This window comes from Pleuronectes platessa, chromosome 12, assembly GCF_947347685.1.
Source record: "Pleuronectes platessa chromosome 12, fPlePla1.1, whole genome shotgun sequence".
Lineage (NCBI taxonomy): Eukaryota > Metazoa > Chordata > Actinopteri > Pleuronectiformes > Pleuronectidae > Pleuronectes > Pleuronectes platessa.
This window is the reverse complement of record NC_070637.1, coordinates 14,524,306-14,544,199: the sequence shown is the minus strand read 5'-3', so window position 1 is coordinate 14,544,199 and position 19,894 is coordinate 14,524,306. Positions and strand designations below refer to the sequence as shown.

At 41.9% G+C, this 19,894-nt stretch overlaps 1 protein-coding gene across 1 annotated transcript; it reads left to right on the top strand.

Moving 5' to 3' along the window:
* Positions 1–13,239: 13,239 nt before the first annotated feature.
* Positions 13,240–19,075, top strand: tmem72 (transmembrane protein 72). Its single transcript, XM_053435970.1, has 5 exons — positions 13,240–13,570; positions 16,418–16,484; positions 17,313–17,384; positions 17,914–18,053; positions 18,323–19,075. The coding sequence occupies exons 1-5, from the start codon at positions 13,495–13,497 to the stop codon at positions 18,748–18,750; spliced, it is 783 nt and encodes a 260-aa protein (XP_053291945.1). The 5' UTR covers positions 13,240–13,494; the 3' UTR covers positions 18,751–19,075.
* Positions 19,076–19,894: the final 819 nt, after the last annotated feature.

Here is a 19,894-nt window from a genome sequence, read left to right as displayed (position 1 = left end):
TCTTGTATAGAAGGAAAGTTATACTCCCTGTGGGTAAATCATTTATATTTGCACAGCTGGCCAAGGCTGCGTGGAAGGACTCAGAAGTATTTGGACAACTAAGCAATGTTAATTTGAAGCCTATTAACATTCTGCTTTGGTTCAGGTTGAGGAAGATATCCAAGCACAGAGAGCAGCGTTCCTTTTCCGTTGCCTCAGATTGTCATCCATGAAATCACAATCACCCTTCTGGATCCTGCTGCACGGTTTTCAAGAAGTGATGTGGAATGAAAAACAGTTGAACTGCAGTACGTTCTCTTGTGCTACTCATAAATATTTGTCCACATCTCAAGCTGTGACTGGTTAAGCATCTGAGTGAGTCTTGAGTCTTTTTGCTGCGTTATGTTATTGTGGCAGAGATAATTATTTTGTCCTTTAATTGAATCTGTCTGTGGCTTAATGGTCTGATCCAGATGGATTAGCTGGTTTCCTGCCACCCCCCAAACACATACACTGGTGAGCGCTCCACTCAAGCAGTTATGACTTGTAAAGACAGCTGGAGGCCACTCTATCCAGTCCTAATCTAACTTGTCCTGTAGGACAAACACCATCAGGCGCAGCTTTCACACACGTGCAGCAGTGTGGAGCTTCTGGGAACACACTCCGGCCTCACGTCCACAGCTCCAGGCCGGAGGAAGATTAAATGGGCTTTTTTCCACCGAGGCTGAAGCTCTGTCTCCTCACAAATGATTTATGATGATCATCCTGAAAGAAACTGACGAGCCTCCTCATGTAACTATACTTTCTGTGTTAGTTTATACGACCGTGTCACCTTGATCCTGTGGAGGCAGCGGTTCTGGAAATGAAACCAGGGAACACAGTTAAATTATCCAAACAGTCTGAAAATGCAGATAAACAAATGTAAATTGTTTGTGTAGAGAGAAAATGTAGGACTTACAAAAAACGTGGAGATGTTATGATACCATTATTATAAGTTTTATTTATTTATATCTAATAATTATTATTATGCACATACATTGTGGGGCAGCTGTGGCACAGGAGATAGAGCGGGTTGTCCAGTAAACAGAGGGTCAGAGGTTTGATCCTGGGTGTTCCAGTCTACATGGGCTGCTTTGGGAAAGACGCAGAACCTCCAAATTATGCCTGATGGCTGCATTGGCAGGATAAGAATGAATGTGTGAATGTTAAGCACTTTGTGGTCAATAAAAATAGAAAAACACATACGTAACATGCTTAATAAATATCTTAAAGCAAATAGAATATTGTAAAAAGTTTAATAGGTGAAGCTAAAGTTAGTTTTGTGAAGTACAGAGGGAGGATTAAATGACTCTTCACAGTGAAATTCAAGAATCTTATAAAACATTTGATCAGATTTGATTAATTAAAGAAAGCAAATTCTTCTTCTTATTAAGTAGTCACTTTGATTTGTATAAATTCCCTATAACTCTGTTCACATTGTCTGCGCTTGTCTTTGTGTGTGTGTGTCTTCGTGCCAGTGTGAGATGTTCACTGTGGGTTCACTGTATCTGTCTGGCATTTGTTTAGACTGTGATCCGCCTTGTTTAATGGCATCCTCGAGAAACATCTAAAGCACAGATTCAATTTTGGGAGCAGATCTGAACTTTCTTCGCCTCTATGGGCGTGTGATGTTCGTCGAGCTTGGGTGAAGGTCCACGTGAAGCATGCAGCCTTATAAAGACAAGATGGGGGCAGACAGTTGCATGAATCAACCAAGACTTGTATTAAATCTAGATCACTATCATTCAGCAATTATCTTCCAATGGACCAGTCCCCCTCATGCCAGCTGCAATGAGAGCATCAACTGTGACGTATATTCATGAGAAAACAAACATCCACTTTGCCAAAAACCAGTTACACCCATTATAACCCTTTTTGTAATCACTCATACAGTAGCATGAACAAAGCAAACCACTGATGTAAGACACTGAGCCTGCTTTCTGTCGAGCTGGCCTCATTTGTTTGTGTTGCGATGCAGATTACCCAACAGCTTGAGTCAGAAACATTAACCTAAACATAAAACCCTCATTCACAAACATTTCTTTTTCCTCATGTGTGACGAATGGAACGACCAGTTAGCGGGTGTGTTTTCACAAGCGAAACCATCAGTTAGCGCAGGTCAAGCACATGTCGCCGTGCGTGCGCATGTGGATGTTGGGAAAAATATATAATAAAAATGAGTTAAACCTGTTTTGTTTTACTCTGTTTGCTTTCTTTCCCCCCCTCCTCCAATTATGATGGAGTGTAATGTCGGTGTTACTGTGCTTACGTGACTGTGCACACATATTGTGATGTTTGTGTTGTATCGGGTATGGCCCAGAATCTATTACCTTGAATCAAAGTCAGACCTCCTGCCACGACACGCTGAGGAGTGACAGTGGTGAGTCAAGACGTGAGGGCTCAGGGCTGTCGACGGCGAACCTCCCGCAGTAATCCCCCCCATCATGCTCGGATCACCCATTCACAGAATGTGTGCGGCTGCCGGAGGCCACGGAGTCAAAGGTCGGGACTGTAAGGATATATCATAGCGCGACCTCCATCAAATAAAGTGGCCGTGAAATTTGGACAAGGTGCAGTGTCAGGCATCGCCGGCCAGCTAATTGACAAATTTCTTTGTTTCTCAGAATGTGGTGTGTGGGGATTTGAATGAAGTGTGCTGGATTTCCCTGAGGTTATGGGAAGAATCTTGTGATCACAGCGAGGAAATGTTTGTTCTAAGTCAAGAGTTACATCATATTCATGCTGCAAACCCAAGAGCATGAGTTGATTATGTTTATGTAGTTTATGTAAGTATTAGCAACAACATTCACTGAAGTAGCAAAAGTAGAACTACCCATTGTACAGCAATATCTTATTACTATTTAAATGTTACATCTGCCAAGGAGGTAATGATTTCACTCTTTGTTGATTAGATCATTTGCAGGATTACACAATAACCGCAGAACCCATTTCATTGAAACTTTGTGGGAAGGATGTGATATAAATCTGACACGAACCCAACAAATTCTGATGGGTTTTCTTCTGGATCAAGTTGTTTACCCAGGATTTTTCCTTTCACTTTCCTTAACATTGTGAAATAAGGCATATTTCAACATTTTGTTTGATTTCTCAGAGGCTGATTCACTGATCTTGAAAAAAGTCCGGCATGTTCGTGAGGAGTGTGTGGGATTTGGTGCAGCTTGATTGAATTTAAGTGGACTGCTGGGCCTTAGCTCTACCGAGGGCCATTCTGTTTATTAGTCAGGATTGTCTTAAATCTTTATTTGTTTCTTTTGCACAGCTCTCGACAGAATGTGTAAGTGTCAACCCTATGTATGGAGAGAAACATATTGCAAAGTCAGTCTGTTTAGTTCCTTCACTGCACAGTAACAATAAAGTAACATCTTAATGGTGGTGGTAATCTGAAGGTCGGCGGTTCAATCCTCAGTCTTCCCCATCTGCATGCCCGAAGTATCCATTGGCAAGATACTGAACCCCTAAAATGGCCCCTCAAAGATGTTGACTGGGATAAAAGCGTCCGCCAGATATCATGTAAAGTGATGTTTTTAAGCTTGAGGTGGTGAGATTAGGAGCTACATTTGTTCATGAGGGAATGCTGAGACACGGTAAAGGACTGTCTATGGTTCAGTTCAGCTCTGGTGGAGCCTCAGGGCACATGTCTCCTGGAGGCAGCTGAAATATGGGCCTGTAGGCGTGTTTATTTCTCTTGGCTCGTAGTCTGGTTCTAATGTACCGGAGCAGTTCAAATGACAACCGCTCTGCTGCTCATCCCAAGGTCTGGCTGAGGATGATGGGAGGAGGACACAGGATAATGTCATCAGGTGTTGATTCTGCTCGAAATCTGTCTTTTGTTTCAGAGTGATTTCTTTTTCAATCAGAGGGGGATTCCAGAGGTGGGGACATCTGGAATTGCAGCGATGCTTTGCAAAAGGGAAGAAAAAACTCTCTGGATCCAACCCAGAGCTGCTCTACTCACTAACTAACACATTGGACCTGAAGATATTGGGGGAATTGGAGTTATGGTTCATATTATATATAGCAGAACGAATAATTATAATTTGACTTTCCCTCCAGCTGAAACCACTTTAAGCTTTAAGGTAAGGTCAGCGGCCCCCACTGAATAACACCTAGAAAGTTTCAGTTCCAATAAAGATAAACTAGACCAATTATAGTCGTTATTTCCAATGTTTTTACTGTAGAAGAGTATATTTATGTAACCACTTGTATGGAGGGTATGTTACATTTCTCTTTTTTGTTCCTGTGTTTTGTTCATGCCTGAGTTATTACTGTGCAAAGTTCCACCGTTTAAACAAATGACCCTGACGGAAAAGGGGCACGAGGGAACTCACACCTCAGAGTCACCACTTAATCCGAGAAATAAGAGCTTTGCATTTTCACACTTTGCAACCACTCTGCTTTATGAAATACTTCTGACCTCACCTTTACCCTTCCACCAATCACTAAAATTGATCCTTTCCTCTTCCACTTTTCCATCTTCGATTTTTTTGGTTTCCCATCACGCCGTCTGCAATTTTTGTTCCCGATATTTTAATTAACTGACTGTTTAAATCAGCGGTCCCCCACTACCATGAACTCCTAATGCCAATACTCAAGATGTCGGGGTCACAGGGAGACCGCTGAGTCTTACAAGGTGGACCGTAAGGGGTTAGAGTGCGGCCATGACCCTGCTGATGGAAAGCTTCTGTGTGGTCAAACCGGGTCGCAGGTTCACAGAGGAGCAGCGAAGGGTCAGGCGGGAGTGACAGGAAACTAACGCAACACAATCCAAACAAACACGTCATGCTAGCGGTGATCGAACCTTCCTTCACTTCACTGGTTCAGACCAGGGCGTGAATGAAGACGCACGAAAAACGAGAACATTTCTGCATTTTTCTGTTGATATCGAAAAAAGAGAGACATTCATTTATTTGTATTATTATTTCCTCTTCTTCTCTGTTATGTAGATCACGAATCATAATGTTTCTTTACTGTCACGGTCCGTCTGTTGTCACTCATAGCTCGTCAGTTTGTGCAGCTATGGACATGCTCATTAGGGAGCATTCTTCCTGTGTGTCCTCTCTTTATTCTGATGTGATTTATGTGCATGACAGGTGCTCCAACAAATATACACATGCTACAGCCATTATTACCAAAGAGTCCAAGTTGTATTCCGACCAGGGAGAACCTTTGCTCCGCTCTCATTAGACCAACGAGTACATGGAGGCCAAAATAAACTCTTTCTGAATTTCACTCATCAGATCTGTCTCTTCCCATTACCCTGCAAATAACACGTTTTCAAATCATTTATATTCACGTTTTGGGAATTAAAATATTGGCGGACTTTCAGGGCGCCCTGAGAGAATTTAGTTCAACCGCAGGCCTTTAGCTACATGATGTATATATCGTTTTTATTTGAGCTATTACTCAATTACCAATAAAGTTAAAACCACCATTTTATGATGTTTGACTCCACTCTTGCAGCCTCAGAAATTGAAAATAAAGTTTAAATTTTGCTCGCTGCAAACTAATGACCTTCTTGAAATAACCCAACCTGCAGTGTTCCCCCAATATGTACACCCATGTGCGCCTATATGCATCCATTTGAACGTACCCATGAGGCACGTGAAGGCAACCTTGCAAGTACGCCGGAGCAATCTTCTTTGGCTGGCCGTCCTTGATCGAGGCCTCCCCTCATTTGGGCAAACAGCTGCGGTTAGCATGGAAACATTTAACCATGCTGAAGGAAGGCCCTCAGCCGGACCAACACAACCACACACTCATAAAACACAGCCATATGTGAGGGATCGCCGGGATGTTGACTCCTCTTTTGATATTTAGTACAAGGGCAGTAGGCCTAAGTATTTCTAACGACGTGGTATTTATAATGTGACAGATAATAAGACATGATTCCACTCTCTTAAACGGGATCTTGAACTCAATCATCCAATTTATTAGCCGTCTTTGCACAGACAGGGTATTAGAGATTGTGTTTTTGAAGGGGATTGTACACAGGCTCTTGGGTTGTGCGTTTCACATGCCTGAAGGACAAAGACCAAAACTAGACAGGAGTTCAATTTCCAGCAATCACACTCGTTTTTATTTTCTGGAATCCCTCACCTTCCTTCGTCCAAGCCTCAGTCAAACAGGAGCTGCGCTTTCTCTTGTCTGGTTTCCAGTGGCCCAGAAATGTAGAAACACAAAACGGATCACATCTGATTGGGCGTCTGAGGCTGTTGAATTCACTCCTGGTTCGGGGCCTTGACACACACACGTTGGAAAGACAAACCTACATAAATATTTCATTGTGAAGTACCAGTGAGTGTGTTTGAGGCCAGCTGGGGGTGGTTGTTCTGTATAATGAACGTGTGTCGTTTTCCCAGTTGCTTGAGTTGAACTAATGATTTCCAAGATTTTCTTGACATTTTACGTTTGTGTTTTGTCTGCCAGCCTTTTATCTTATTCTATATATTTTAAATTTTCCATCAAGTATCTATACTGCTTACTTTTCTTTATTTTACTTTACTTAACTTTTTGAGCAGTGCAGCTACTGTCTTTATGTTGCACCCAGAAGATAATAGATCTAAGAAATATTATGGAGAGATTTGCGGGATAAATCAGTGGAGCACAGCAATAAATTGCAACCTGATGAGACCAATAATTTGTTATTTGCAAATGTGATTTAGTTTTTCCTGTGAGGACGTCCAGTGACAAATTCAATCCCTACACCTCAAAAATCTCTATTTTTATGTCCAACATTTACTATGAATCTTGAAACATCTGAACTCGAAACAGACCTTTTAGAAAGGAGAAAGAAAAGCGTGTGTGTGTGTGTGTGTGTGTGTATGTAGTATTTGACTGTCACGCATATACAGTTACATGTAAGATATTCAAGATGTTTTTTATAGTGCGTCTATGTAACCTTTGCCTCTAAATTTACCTTATTCGGTAACGATATATAGTATGTGACCCATTACTGTATTTTACTGCTCCCATAAGGACAATACAGTAACAGGATTTTTCACTTAATTCCAAACAGACCCTCGGTGCATTGTGTTACAGGAGAACCTCCAGGGCCGGCAGGTGAGCTCTGTCCACCACCTCACATACAAACATTAACAGCATTTCCTCATGTCATGCTCTTACTAGTGTATTTGACTTATTGTCTTCAGACTCTACGTTATTTAAAGTCGGCCTTGTGTCTCAGAGGACCTCCTCAGAAAATCTTTACAGCCGGGCCTTATACCCTGGAAGCTCCTTTTCTCCTCCTGAGTTGGAAGAGAGAAGAAATGAAGAGCACATTTTTATGATGAAGGGTTGGATGTTATTAAAAGAATGCTGAACTATGTTATGAAGCAGTGTGTCAATTTACAATGAACCATCGCAGATATTAACATGAGGAGACGATGCTGCACAGCCAAGGTTGTATGCTTTGAGGGAAGAATACTGCGGGTTGGGTTGAATCTTTTATTCATATTTATAAATCATTTTAGATCCACTTCCCACTTTTCTCATTGGAATCGCTGCAGAAGGCATGTGTAGCACAGCCAAACAAGCCACCCAGGCCAAATGGGAGGCCGCCATCTCTCCAGAGGCCTGGGTTTGTGCTGCAAACTCTTAGTGGCAGGGCAGATATTCCGTCTTTGAGAACTTTGCACTCTAACCACAGCTGTTTCATTTCATACAGAAATAAAAATTTAGGAAAAAATATTAGAACCTAGGCCAAGCTCTGATTGCTTACAGTTCTCTCCTCTGTTCGCTATCGGTGTGTGTGAGTCTTCATGTGCATGTGGAAGAGACATTGGCCTTTCACTTCGTGCCGCATTCCTTCACCGTGCCAAATGTTGACATATGATAAAAACGTGTTAAGCTAAAACAACAATAAAAAGTATAAATAAAATTGAAAGTAAATAAAATATAGATTTTTTTTATATAACCTCTATTATTGGACGGGGTAAAATTAAATACAATTTAGAACATAGATTAAATACAATTATGTCTATGAAGCCATGTTCATGATTCTCTCTTGACCCCAAGTGACCAAGTGCTAGTACTGGTTCAGAGCTGGTTCAACATAAATATGTTAAGAACCAGTTTGCTAAAGTGGCCTTTAAGCCGTTTCATCTGTCTATGTCTCTGATTTTCCAGAAACAGTTGCTTTGTTTTTACATTGCACAGGAGCTAAGTTGTGTCTGTGCATCGTGTCTGTGGGCTTGAGAGAAGACAAGGAGAATAGACTGCAAAGCTTCACATTAAGGAGGAGACAGGTTATGAGCCACAGAAAGAGGGGAAACGACGTCTCAACATAAAGTGAAATGACAGAGAGCGATCTGCGAACACAATCACCACTAAAGCGTTGGGTGACCTCTGGGCTGATATAGTCATATTGTCTTATTGCAGAAGATGTAAACTTCCTGTCACTGCTGAAATCAAAACCTCAAACAGAAAATATTGATAGTTTTACATTAGTTCTGGAAGAGAAACTGGGGATGATTATTTATTTGACTGTACACTAGCGAAGCTGGCCTCAGGAGCACACACAGTAGAGTACATGCACACACACATCAGACTCTGGCTTTGACGGATACATCCTGGACATTTCCATGTTGTCCTAAGCCAACTCATTTGCATCCTGTGTGAACGAGAATCAAGACTTCTCACACCTCGTCAAAATTAAGGATATATGAGCACATGGTAAAACTGTTGTCCTTCTCTTTATAATTTGGAAAACCAGTTAATTCGTATTGTTTAGAGTTACACCGTTAACATTTTCCAAAATATTTTCAACAATCTTCACACCCACGGAAATCCAAAGTATTGTTCAACTTAACAGGAGGTTTCAATTTGGTCACCCAGGGAACCAATGTATGATAGAGGAAAAACACACAGTAAGCAGTTTTTTCAGTCGCACCAATGGAGCTAGATTAACTGCGTAACATGCTTAATTTTAACAGATTAGCTTTTCATCAGCGATGGTGGTTAGTTCATTAACTCCCATGATCTTAGTCTGCTTCACAACTTCATCAAACCATCTTTCGTTATCGGTTATCTGAATTCTTCGCAGAGAAATGGAAAAAGCCTTTAAAAGTTGTAGAAAGTGAAAGTGTCCAGATCCATGTAAAAATTTCTGGCCCGTTTTATCCCTTCACCAAGTTTTGTGGAAATCAGTTCAGTAGTATCTACCGAATCCTGCAAACCAACAAAAGAACGGACGGACAAGGGTGAGAACATAAAGATCAAACATAGCTTAAGATGCTCAGCAGACAACAAAAGTTAGCAACTACACCGAATTAAACATAATGCAGCAGACAAAGAGACATATGTTTTAGTAATGATATATTTAATAGGCACTGACAGTTCGACACTAAACAGGCAGACATTACACATCGTCTCTGTCATCCCAAATCCACATCTCCATGATTCATATCTATTTCACAACCGCATATTTTTCCTGCTCCTTCTGATGTCTGTGCTTCATCTCTGTGGACAATGCCCCTACCATGTATTCTCAAAAATGGCAGCAGAGCAACAAAACAAAAAAAAAGAAACATGACACTTAGCTGCTGGTCAGTGTCGACATGTAAGCATCTCATTATAATTTTTAAATCAAGTAATTTAGGACTATGATGTTGCTTATTTCAATGTTGCCTGTGTTTTACCAATTGTTCACAACTAATAGATCAAGTTTAAAGAATGTTGCTCTCTTTAAGTATTGAATTTCCACAACAAATGTTTGATAACTTTAAAAGTAGGGCAAAGGAGTAAATTCATTTTTAGTGCCCTCAACTGATGCGCAGTAAAGCTTAATTAACGGCAAATTTTTAGTTTAAGACCTGAATAGTAATTTCAAGTTAGACCAACTCAAGATAGCACTTTTGCCAAACTTACTTCTGACTTTACACAACATGTAAGCCCTTAAGTTGAGAAAACTCAAAAAAGCCCTTCAGCTGGTCGCTTTACTTTTTCAAGTACTCAACATTTCATTAATTTTTTACAGTGAACGTGGGTTGCAATGTACCAGCACCTCTCAACCACCAGGTTGTACTGCAGCATTTAAGCCTCGCCATGATGTGAGATCAGGTGACAAAGACTGTACATAATCTACTGTACAAGTCATAATGTGTTAAATAAGCCTTTTATCTACTTACATAAATATCACTGCATTCTTTTGAAAATAGTGAAGACTGTGTATCTTTAATAGGCCTCCTTCTCCTTTTGGATAAAACAGCCTGTCAAGGAGGTGAATCTGCAGAGATCATCTGAATAAAGCGAGGGAGCAGGGGTAATAAAGCTGCTGCTGTGATTACAATTAGAGCTGTATTTACTGGTTCTGACAGGCACCAGACACCCACGCCGGACTGGGGGGTTAAATGATCGAGGAAGGGAGGGAGAAAGCTGGAGAGAGAGCGAGAGAGAAGGGGAGGAGGCATCACTAATCTCTGGTCCACAGCCCACGGGCACAGTGGGGTGAAAGAAGGAGGGTGTGATGAGAAAGGTGAGGAGGCATAAACGAGCAGCGGCGATAACAAGGCGAGAGAACGTGGGAGCCGGCATGTGAACGTTTTGGGAGGAAGGAGCGAGGTCGGGTGGTCAGGCCTGGTGAAGCTGAGGCACCGAGAGGAGACGTGGACGTGTGCTGTTATACAGGTCATGTGCAGCTGCCACAGACTGAATGAAAACATGAGGCTGTATTTATACTGTAACATTAGATTTACAGTCTCACTGGATGGCAATCAGTTACAATTATTTAAACCCCTCCACCCTCTGGCACACGCTGACCATCGCCATCAAGCTCAAAAACTCAGTGAATGTCAGCACTTATCCCCTCGTAGCAAACAGTGGCTTATTAGCATGTATTATGTTCATGATGTGGCTTATTTTCATGTCATCATGGGGGTTAAGAATGTCAAATGTACATGAAGACGCAGCCCCCTGTGGCCACGGTGGTATAGTTCAGTCAGCATGCACACAACACATTCCTAGCACATGCATGTGTGGTTCCTGTGTAGCAATGCGCTGCAGTGTAAACAAGCATTTAATTAAGATTTATTTTATCAATCAAATCACACAGCGGGTGGTCAAGTAGTTTGTTAATGTCGTTTTTTTTTTCACAGCATGTTACTCTGACATGCAACAACAACCAAGTCTCATCTCAAAATGTAGTAACATGTAGTGACAGGGCTTTCAAATTGTAGGCATCCCATAATTAGGTTGATCCATGGGGCGGTGTGGCCTAGGGTAGTGGTCGTCCTCCAACAAGAAGGTTGGCGGTTCAATCCTCACTCTTCCCCATCTGCATGCCAAAGTGTCCTTGGGCAAGAGACTGAACCCCTAAAGAAAAATGTTGAATGAACTATTTGTAAGTCGCTTGGATAAAAGCGTCTGGCAAATGACATGTAATGTAATGTAATCCAAAATTGGCGACAATGACATACGTACATGAGGGTTAGGGTTAGGGAGTGAAAATCTATCCACCCATCCATACCACTTATCCTTTGAGGGTCACAAGGGGACACCCTGGACACATATATTTATATTTCTGCTAACTATTGTTATTCAGGGGTATGGCGGCTAGTGTACCACCTCTCAGTAAGGCCTTTACACACTGAAGATTGTATGTAATCTATGTTGCATGTAAGTGTAACAAACAGACACAACAATTCTATTTTTTTTATTCTTTTTTATCATTTGACCATTTGTATGATTCATTATAATGATTGCAGCAATGATTTAAACTGACTTCAAATGAAAAGGTGTTATAACTGTGAACAGCAGCTGGTTCTATGAATATTTTTCAAGTAGGGCCCCAAAATGTATCCCACTTTAGGCCCCCTGATGTACACGGGGCACACTGTAAAACACTTAGGATTAAAACAACTATGCAAATGCGGTCGGTTTGATGAAATAAGTGTTTAAAATAACTGATCCAGCAAATAAATAAACAACCTTGTCTGCGTTTGGAAACTATCATCTGAAGCCTGTGCTTCTCATTTCTAGAAGGAATGTGGTCAATGGAGGGGCTTTCTCATTGAATCATAGAGTTAGACGGTGAGACAAAGCATTGCAGAGGACAGAGGACAAAGCATTGTTTATTAAGTCAAGCAAATAGTTACAACTTACAGATGCTTCAAAAGGAATACATTATTAACAAGACTACATGTGTGCAGCAACGCAATTCTGGGCCAGTCCTATAAATGTAGTAGTGTCATGTGTCCTCACACATCTGGTATCAGTGGTTATTCCAGCACCGTGTGTTCATGCTCACGTACATTCTCTATACCATAAATACTTTAAATAATCTGGAATCTGAGCCGGAAACGAGTGGAACCAGTTCAAAAACACAACAGTGTCTTTGTTAGGGATTTAAGGAGATTTGTTTGGCTTACTTTGGCCCCTTCCCGGAGTCAGTGTGTGTGTGTGGGTGTGTGTGTGTTTGTGTCTGTGCTTGTGTGTGTGTGTGTGTGTGTGTGCGTGTGCGTGTGCGTGTGTGTATGCGTGTTTGTGTGTGTGTCTGGCTGCTCGTTACAGTCAGCCTCTGCTGTGCCCGAACAAGATTACACGTCAGCCAAACCTGTGTCAACCGATTATGTGGGTTTGCATCTACGCATGTGTAACAATGTCAATGAGTCTCTGTCTGCTCTTGTGGCATTGTATCCCTCCGCATTGTTTCACAGCACAAACAGAGAATCAATGTTACATTAAAGTTAACTGCATACTAGGGTGGACATATTTTAAGCATAAAAACATTGCTTTTTATTTACTGATGCAAAAAGCTTTTTTTTTTCTGAATCAGTCTTTCAGTTAAATGATGTCAAACTGGAAGCAGCACGTATGACTATGACCTTAAAATGTTTCTGACACAGTTTTATAACACTGAATCACCAAAACCCACACAACAAAGAGAAATAACACAGAGGAAAACAAGAGCGGGGAGAAGAGGGTTTGGTTCAGCAGCAAGGTGAATGATCTCAGTTAAAGCGTTCAAGGCTGCATTCAAATTACCACTAATTCTAAAAACGTACACATGCGTGTGTGTTTATGAGTTAGTTTATGGATAATTTTTAACCAGCGTGAATGACTAATGTCATATGATGCAAGAGTGACCCTGAGCTGAGCAATTTCACCTTGACATGCACAGTGGAATGCTAGAGAGGCTGAAAGTTGTATTGTGCGCGTGCGTGCGTGCGTGCATGTGTGTGTGTGTGTGTGTGTGTGTGTGAGGCTAATTAGCAGTTTATTGGAGTAACAGGGGCATTGAGTCACAAACCTTTCCGAGGTAAACTCGTCCAGTGCATCAGGCTGCGCACTATGGCACTCAAGGATAACCTGACTTTATTGCCACCAAACACCCATCCAGCCGTCAACTATGTGTCTAGAATGCTACTTTAGTGGCTACTAGTTCGCTGCTATTTCAGACAGTGTCGGAAAACTGTGAAGCGTTGCATTCTTAAACCCTGACGAGGGAAAGTGTTCGAGGTCATGGGGAACTCGGAGAGCGTGTGGTGGACTGTAGTGGAGATCGCCTGCAGGATCCTCGGTGTTTCAACTGCAACAGGTAAGAAGAAGAAAAAACAATCACAGGACTTGTAACAAGACTAAACTTAATTATTGTTTCTGCATGGGCATCCTCTAATTCTTGCAGATGCACAATAGATTCGAAATGGGCTCTACAATGAGGTGATCACACAGAGATTTTTTTCAAACATAAAATAGGTCTTAAAATCTAAATTAGATGTGATATCTTATCTGCTGTATCCGCTATTAGTGTTGCCACATGTTGTTAAAAACCGGATATCTGACTCACTAAAGTAGTTTTCCCCCTCAGCCTCCAACATGTCCCCTTTTTCAGGGACATTTCTAAGCTCTCCTGTGGGGGGGTGATTGTGTTACATGAACCTGAAAAGAAATGTTACTGACCTCCAAGACCCCCCCCCCCCCCCTTCCCCCCTTTCCCCCAACCCATCTCGGAACATATAAAAGCACTCACAACCTTATTGCGGTTATTGCCCGTCCTCTGCCGCCTTCCTCGTGCACACTGGGACAGATTGCACGCCAATTCTTAGCCACATTAAATTATCACGGGGGGAAATAGCTCTCTGGTTAGCTCCCCCCCTTCACCTAAATTCAAACAGCTGCAGACATGGAATATTGGCAGAGAGACATGTGCCTCACATCTTACCAAAAATCAAGCTGGGTTATATGTTCACAAGCTGTTATACATTCACACATACACGGGCTTTCTGTATATGAGCATGTATGTATGTTTATGGCATGTCTGCCCGTCGGCCTCTGTGTGTGTTCTAAACACGCATAGGGAGCACATATATGTTCATATCCAGCCGCTGTATAGGCAGCTAATTATGCCGTTAATATATGCAGCTAATTCCTCTCACACTCTATAAACTACCAGAAGCCATTCAGCCACATTCCCTTGATTTCCCTCTGGTGCAGATTCTATCTCTGAGTTTCTGGTAAGCGGACCAGAGAAATTGCTTCCATGTGTTTTAGTGGCGATCACCACTCAAACCACGCTCACCTCTTTTATATCTCACAGGAAAAAGACTGGTTAATAAAACAGAGTCTTCTATGTAGTTTCTAAATCTTTATTTATTTATTTTTTTAATCTCATTTTCTATCATCCATTTGTGTTTTACCGTCAACGCTCCGGATTTCAACATAAAAGATTGGAATAATATTTTGAGTTTCTTGCTGGAGAGCGTTGTTAGCACTTGCATATCTGTCTGTTGAACAAACATCTGTATCTGGTTAACTTAGCTTAGCATAAAGACTGGAAACCGTTCGCCTGGATCTCTCCAAATGTGACTCAGTTGGTAGGTCACTGAGATATAGTCAAATAAACACCTGTAATAATACGAAGTCGCTGTCAAGATATAAGATATAAATGACAGAGTTTTAGAGCTGCTGGTCGCGATTAGGTAACTTTTGAACAGAGCCAGGCCGGTGGTTTGTCTTCTTTATACTAAGCTATGTTAACTGGGTGTGGTGGTAGTTTTATATTTCCCACACACACATTAAAGAGCATATTTCCCACGCTGGCATGTATGTCGCCGCTTCTGAATGGGAGAGAAAAACGTTGCCTTTCAAACTTTGTAAAGCAGCATAGGGTTGTTGAATAGCACCAAATAAAACCAAGTTGTTATTATTATTATTATTGATAATAACTGAAATTTACCAGGGTGGTCATATGTGAGAAAGTAAATGTCTGAGTTGGTTGCTCTGGAAATTTTGTGGAATCTTTCCTGACTGCTTAGTGAAATGCCTGAAAAATGTCCAAGTGATCACACGAGAGAATACAGCGGGAAAATGTCTGGAATATTCACAGCGGGTAATTTGGCGTTATTGATGTCGAAGACGCCTGCTTAGAAAGACAATGAGATCCCCGAGCTGGTGACGATAAGGGCAGATGCTGGTGTGGTGATGGGCTGTAAACCAAAAGATGTGATTTCAGCTGGATTTATTCATCATGTCCTGCTTCCTGCATGTTAAACACAAGCCCCAACACTCCACTGAATGTCCGGATATTTTTCTATTCTCCTGCTGCGTTCTTCATGATGACCGCAATTTAAAGTCCAGAAAATGTCCAGACCCAATTTTCCGAACATTTTCCTCCCTGAAAACAGCTTGAGTGTCAAAGTTTATCTTGGTGCAGCTGAACATCCCTTTTTAAAATAAGCGTGTGGTCACTTACCTACAATGAATTGAGGTAGGAGAATAAAAGGAATGCTTCTCTGTGTCATTGTTCCTCACCCCAATATATCTGGCGGGAGGTTATCAACACACTGTGACATCCAGTGACCACTTCACAAACAAGTGGTTTGTGGTTTTTTACATCACGTCGAGATTGTGGTTCGGTGGCGGGAAAATCTGTGATGTGTGTTGTGTCCACTCAAAGGAGAGTTGCTCTCCCGCAGGCAGAGATATCATAATTGCAAGCATGAGTGAGCTATTAGCTAAAAATTCTGTGACCATGACAGAAACGATTGCAGCAATTAACCAGAGAAACGTGGTTTATCTTTGTACAATGTAAAGCTACACTTTAAGTTAGGTCACATCAGGTCAACTTATGTCTCAGCTGCTCGGTGAGGCCTACGAATTACTCTCTCTCAATGATTGCCTCAAACATAACAGCAACAATATGGTTGCAAGAATACAATAGAGACTACTATGACAAAGATACCTACACCAAATAAGAAACAATAAAAGCATCACAGAGTTGCATCACAGGGGGAAATGTTAACAGTATTCCTAAAAGTTTGGAGTGACAACAACCCTGCATGTGGTTTAGGAGGAAATCATGAAGTAAGTCTGACATCTGCTGGACATTATCTGTTCTCCATGTCACTGTCAGGAAAAAGGAAAATCATACTTGTTTCTTTTTCAGTGTTGTGTGCTGTGGGAGTGGAGACTCTACATCAAGGAGAATTCAATAGCCTCGGCATATACCTACTGTAAGTGCTCACAGCAATATATTTGTAATATACTACACAAGTTTAAACCTACCAAAGCATTCCTGAGTCTGACCCACTTGAGACTGAACTGGTGGCACAAACAGGCCGTCTGGGTCTTAATATGGAAAAGAATGCGTAGCTCAAGGGCTTTTGTAAAACCGCTACAACACTGTATTGGCCTTCATAATCCCTCATACAGTACAGTGGGTTGCGAGGAGATGCTGGTAAGGAGTCAGAGGGATGGAGCAAGGTGCAGAGTGCAGAGAGGAGAGCGCTCCGTCACTGCTACTTCTTATTATCTCTGTGGCTCCAAGCCAAACTCCCACAGAGCCCCAGGAAAGCGAATCCCACGAGGAGAGACAGGAATGCCCAACTGTTTGTTCTGCCAGTGCATATGCAGATAGATGCTGCACACACACACACACACACACAATGAGAGAAACACGACAACTCAGCGAGGGCATGATAATGGGCAGTTTGGGGGCATTTTTCTGGTTCACTGGATTAGATGGTTATCCGATTATTTCAACATGAAACAGAGAAGGAGTCATGTATTTTTAGAAAGAAAAACACAAAGACAAAACTAAATGCAAAGTCTTCTGCGTCATATGAATATGATATCTCCTCGTGTTTTACATTGGGTTTTTGATTCCCTTTGCTACAAACATTTTGCCCCTTTTGTAAAACAATTAAATGGAATCTTCCCCCACAGCCCTTTGATAACATACACAGAAAACATATTTAGTCGTTGTTTACATATTTCAGAGACAGTTTACAGATTTTTATCACAAAGACTGAATCAGTATGATCTCTTATTTCTCCTCCCAGAGTCTCATCGGTGGCCATCATGGTTTTCGAGATGGCCTATTTCCTGGATGCGCTCCTGATCATGTGCCTGCCGTGAGTACACGACACTCGACTGCAACCTCTGTGTTTTGTAAGGATACTGTAGCATTTAAATACACTGAGGGAAACACACATGTGGACAGGTGTGGCTCAGGAGATGGAGCCGGTCGTCCACTGACCAGAAGGTCAACGGTTCGATCCCAGTCTCTCCAAATACGCATGCCCATGTGCCCTTGGGCAAGATACTAAACCCCAAATGGGTCCTTGAGGGTTGTGCCGACTGTGTGAGTGATCCGTGATGGAGAATAGGTTAAACTGTTCTCTAAAGCACTCTGAGTGTCCATGAAAACTAGAAAAGAGCAATACAAATACAGACCATTTACATATAATTATAAACGTAATTTATTTGTGCAAACCATGATTTAAATATCTAAATCTAAGCACTGATTATGTTAGTGCATCTTCATGTTTTTCTTTTGTTCTGGAAAAAAACGATTTTTTGTCTTGACATGCAGATATTTTTGCTGTGTGCATGACCGACAGCCTGTCTGCTTCCTCCTCTTCTTCCTCTTTATCTCTGTAGCTGTCCTCCAGACTGGCAGCTGTTTGTGTTGTGGGGGAAGATGGCTCGTATAGGAGGCTTCCATAAGTTCCTCTATTACTCCATCATGTCAGTGGTCTGCTTCTTGCACCCTGTCTTGGTGTGGCACGCAATCATACCAGGTAAAATGGAAACGCTGTTTTACTGCACTGTTATTATTATATTGTGCTTATCACTAAGAGCCTTTCAGTCATTCAGATTAGAAAAAATGATATTATGGTAATGATCTCAAATGCATTATACTATGACCCTGTAACTGAAACAGAGAAATGGAATTCATTCATCATTCATTTCCTTATTTTCAACTGTGCTTTTATGCTGACATACCTTAATCAAGAGTCAACAGAAATATTGTGTCCATAGAAAATAGAAATATGTCTTCTGATTCCAGGGACCATGCTTCTGGTCACAGCTTTTTTCAACTTCATACTCAGCAAGAAAACAAAAAACAAGTCCTACAAAAGCCCACAGGACCAGGGCCTGACCTCCGTCTGCGCCACTGACAGAGCAGGCTCGGACAGCACCGTCTCTTTCTTCCACGTGGTGACAGGAAGGAGAGGTGGGGTGATGGCCATCGCAAGCAGGGACCACGGCCTCGGCGTGGGGGAGAGAGGAGAGAGCGGGCACGCCATGCTGGAGCCGGAGCAGACGGCAGCGACCGGAGACCCAGACAGGGAGAGGAGGAGGACGAAGGAGAGGAGGCTGATAAGCTTCAGGGGCAGGGAGGAGCCTGTGGAGAGGGAGATGGAGGAGATGGACGGCGGCTGTGAGCCAGAGCCAGACACCACCTCAGACACTGCACCTATGATTACTGACTGAACGTCCCTCTGTGCTCACATTAAGATCCTACTGATATCACATGATGGGGAGCCTGTGCATTGGGGCCATTCTGACTGGTGCTACACTATGGCTGACTTTAACGTAGCTGAAAGTATATTAATAAATAGTGTGATCAGCCAAAATAAGACATTTGAGCATTTAAATGTATCAAAATATGAAGATAAGATTAGAGATTTTTGTCAATAATTCTTCTGATGTGTGTGTTTTTTACTAAACAAAAGATCTCTTTTTACAAAATAATTTTTTTTTATGTGTTTCAGATTCAAATGTATAAAATGAAAAGAAATTAAACAATTTGTACCTACGTGTGCTCGCGGGTGGCTTGGAGTCGGACGATCTGTTGTGCAAATCCAGCATTGATTTAACAGCGAGACATTTACGGCCAGCAATCCAATCCAGTTAGTGCAGCATCCATTATTCATGAGGCAATAAATTAGATCAACTGTTTCATTTCATTCATTCGGCTATCGGAGAAAATCTGTGCAAATGTGACTGAGGCATTGGAGCTGGTGCAGGTGCAAGTGTCAGTCACGTTCGAGTCTCCTCATTGTGTGTTTTTGTCATGTGTGTGTGGTGACCATGGAGACGGAGCTCTGGGGAGGAGCGCCGGCGTGATTATGGTGATGAGAGAGGAGCATCAGATCACCCACGGGGGCTCTAACGTGGGCCACCAGAACACATGTAATGTGCCAGCGCACCAGTATCATTCGAGCATTAATAACCAAGTGCATTGATGATATTGTTCGGGTGAGTGAGTCAGACACAAGCTCCATAAATCATACAAAGGTGATGGTAAATGTTTTTTTCTTTTGTTCTATCACAATCCTTTGTACAGGTCACAAATCAATAGTTATGTGATGTCATAACACACACACACACACACACACACACACACACACACACACACAGAATCCACACACTCTGTATTCCTGTGTCCTTTGTTCACAAACCTGTAAGTACACTACATAACTGTTCGCTTAAGAAGCAGATCTCTGCAGCATCAAAGCTAAAGAAAGAATCAATAACTGCAGAGAGCCTCATTCTTAACAAAGCACCTCACTGAGAGCTGAGAGCTGGGGCCCAGACACCAGACTCGTGAAACACACAAACAGCCTGTGGGTGA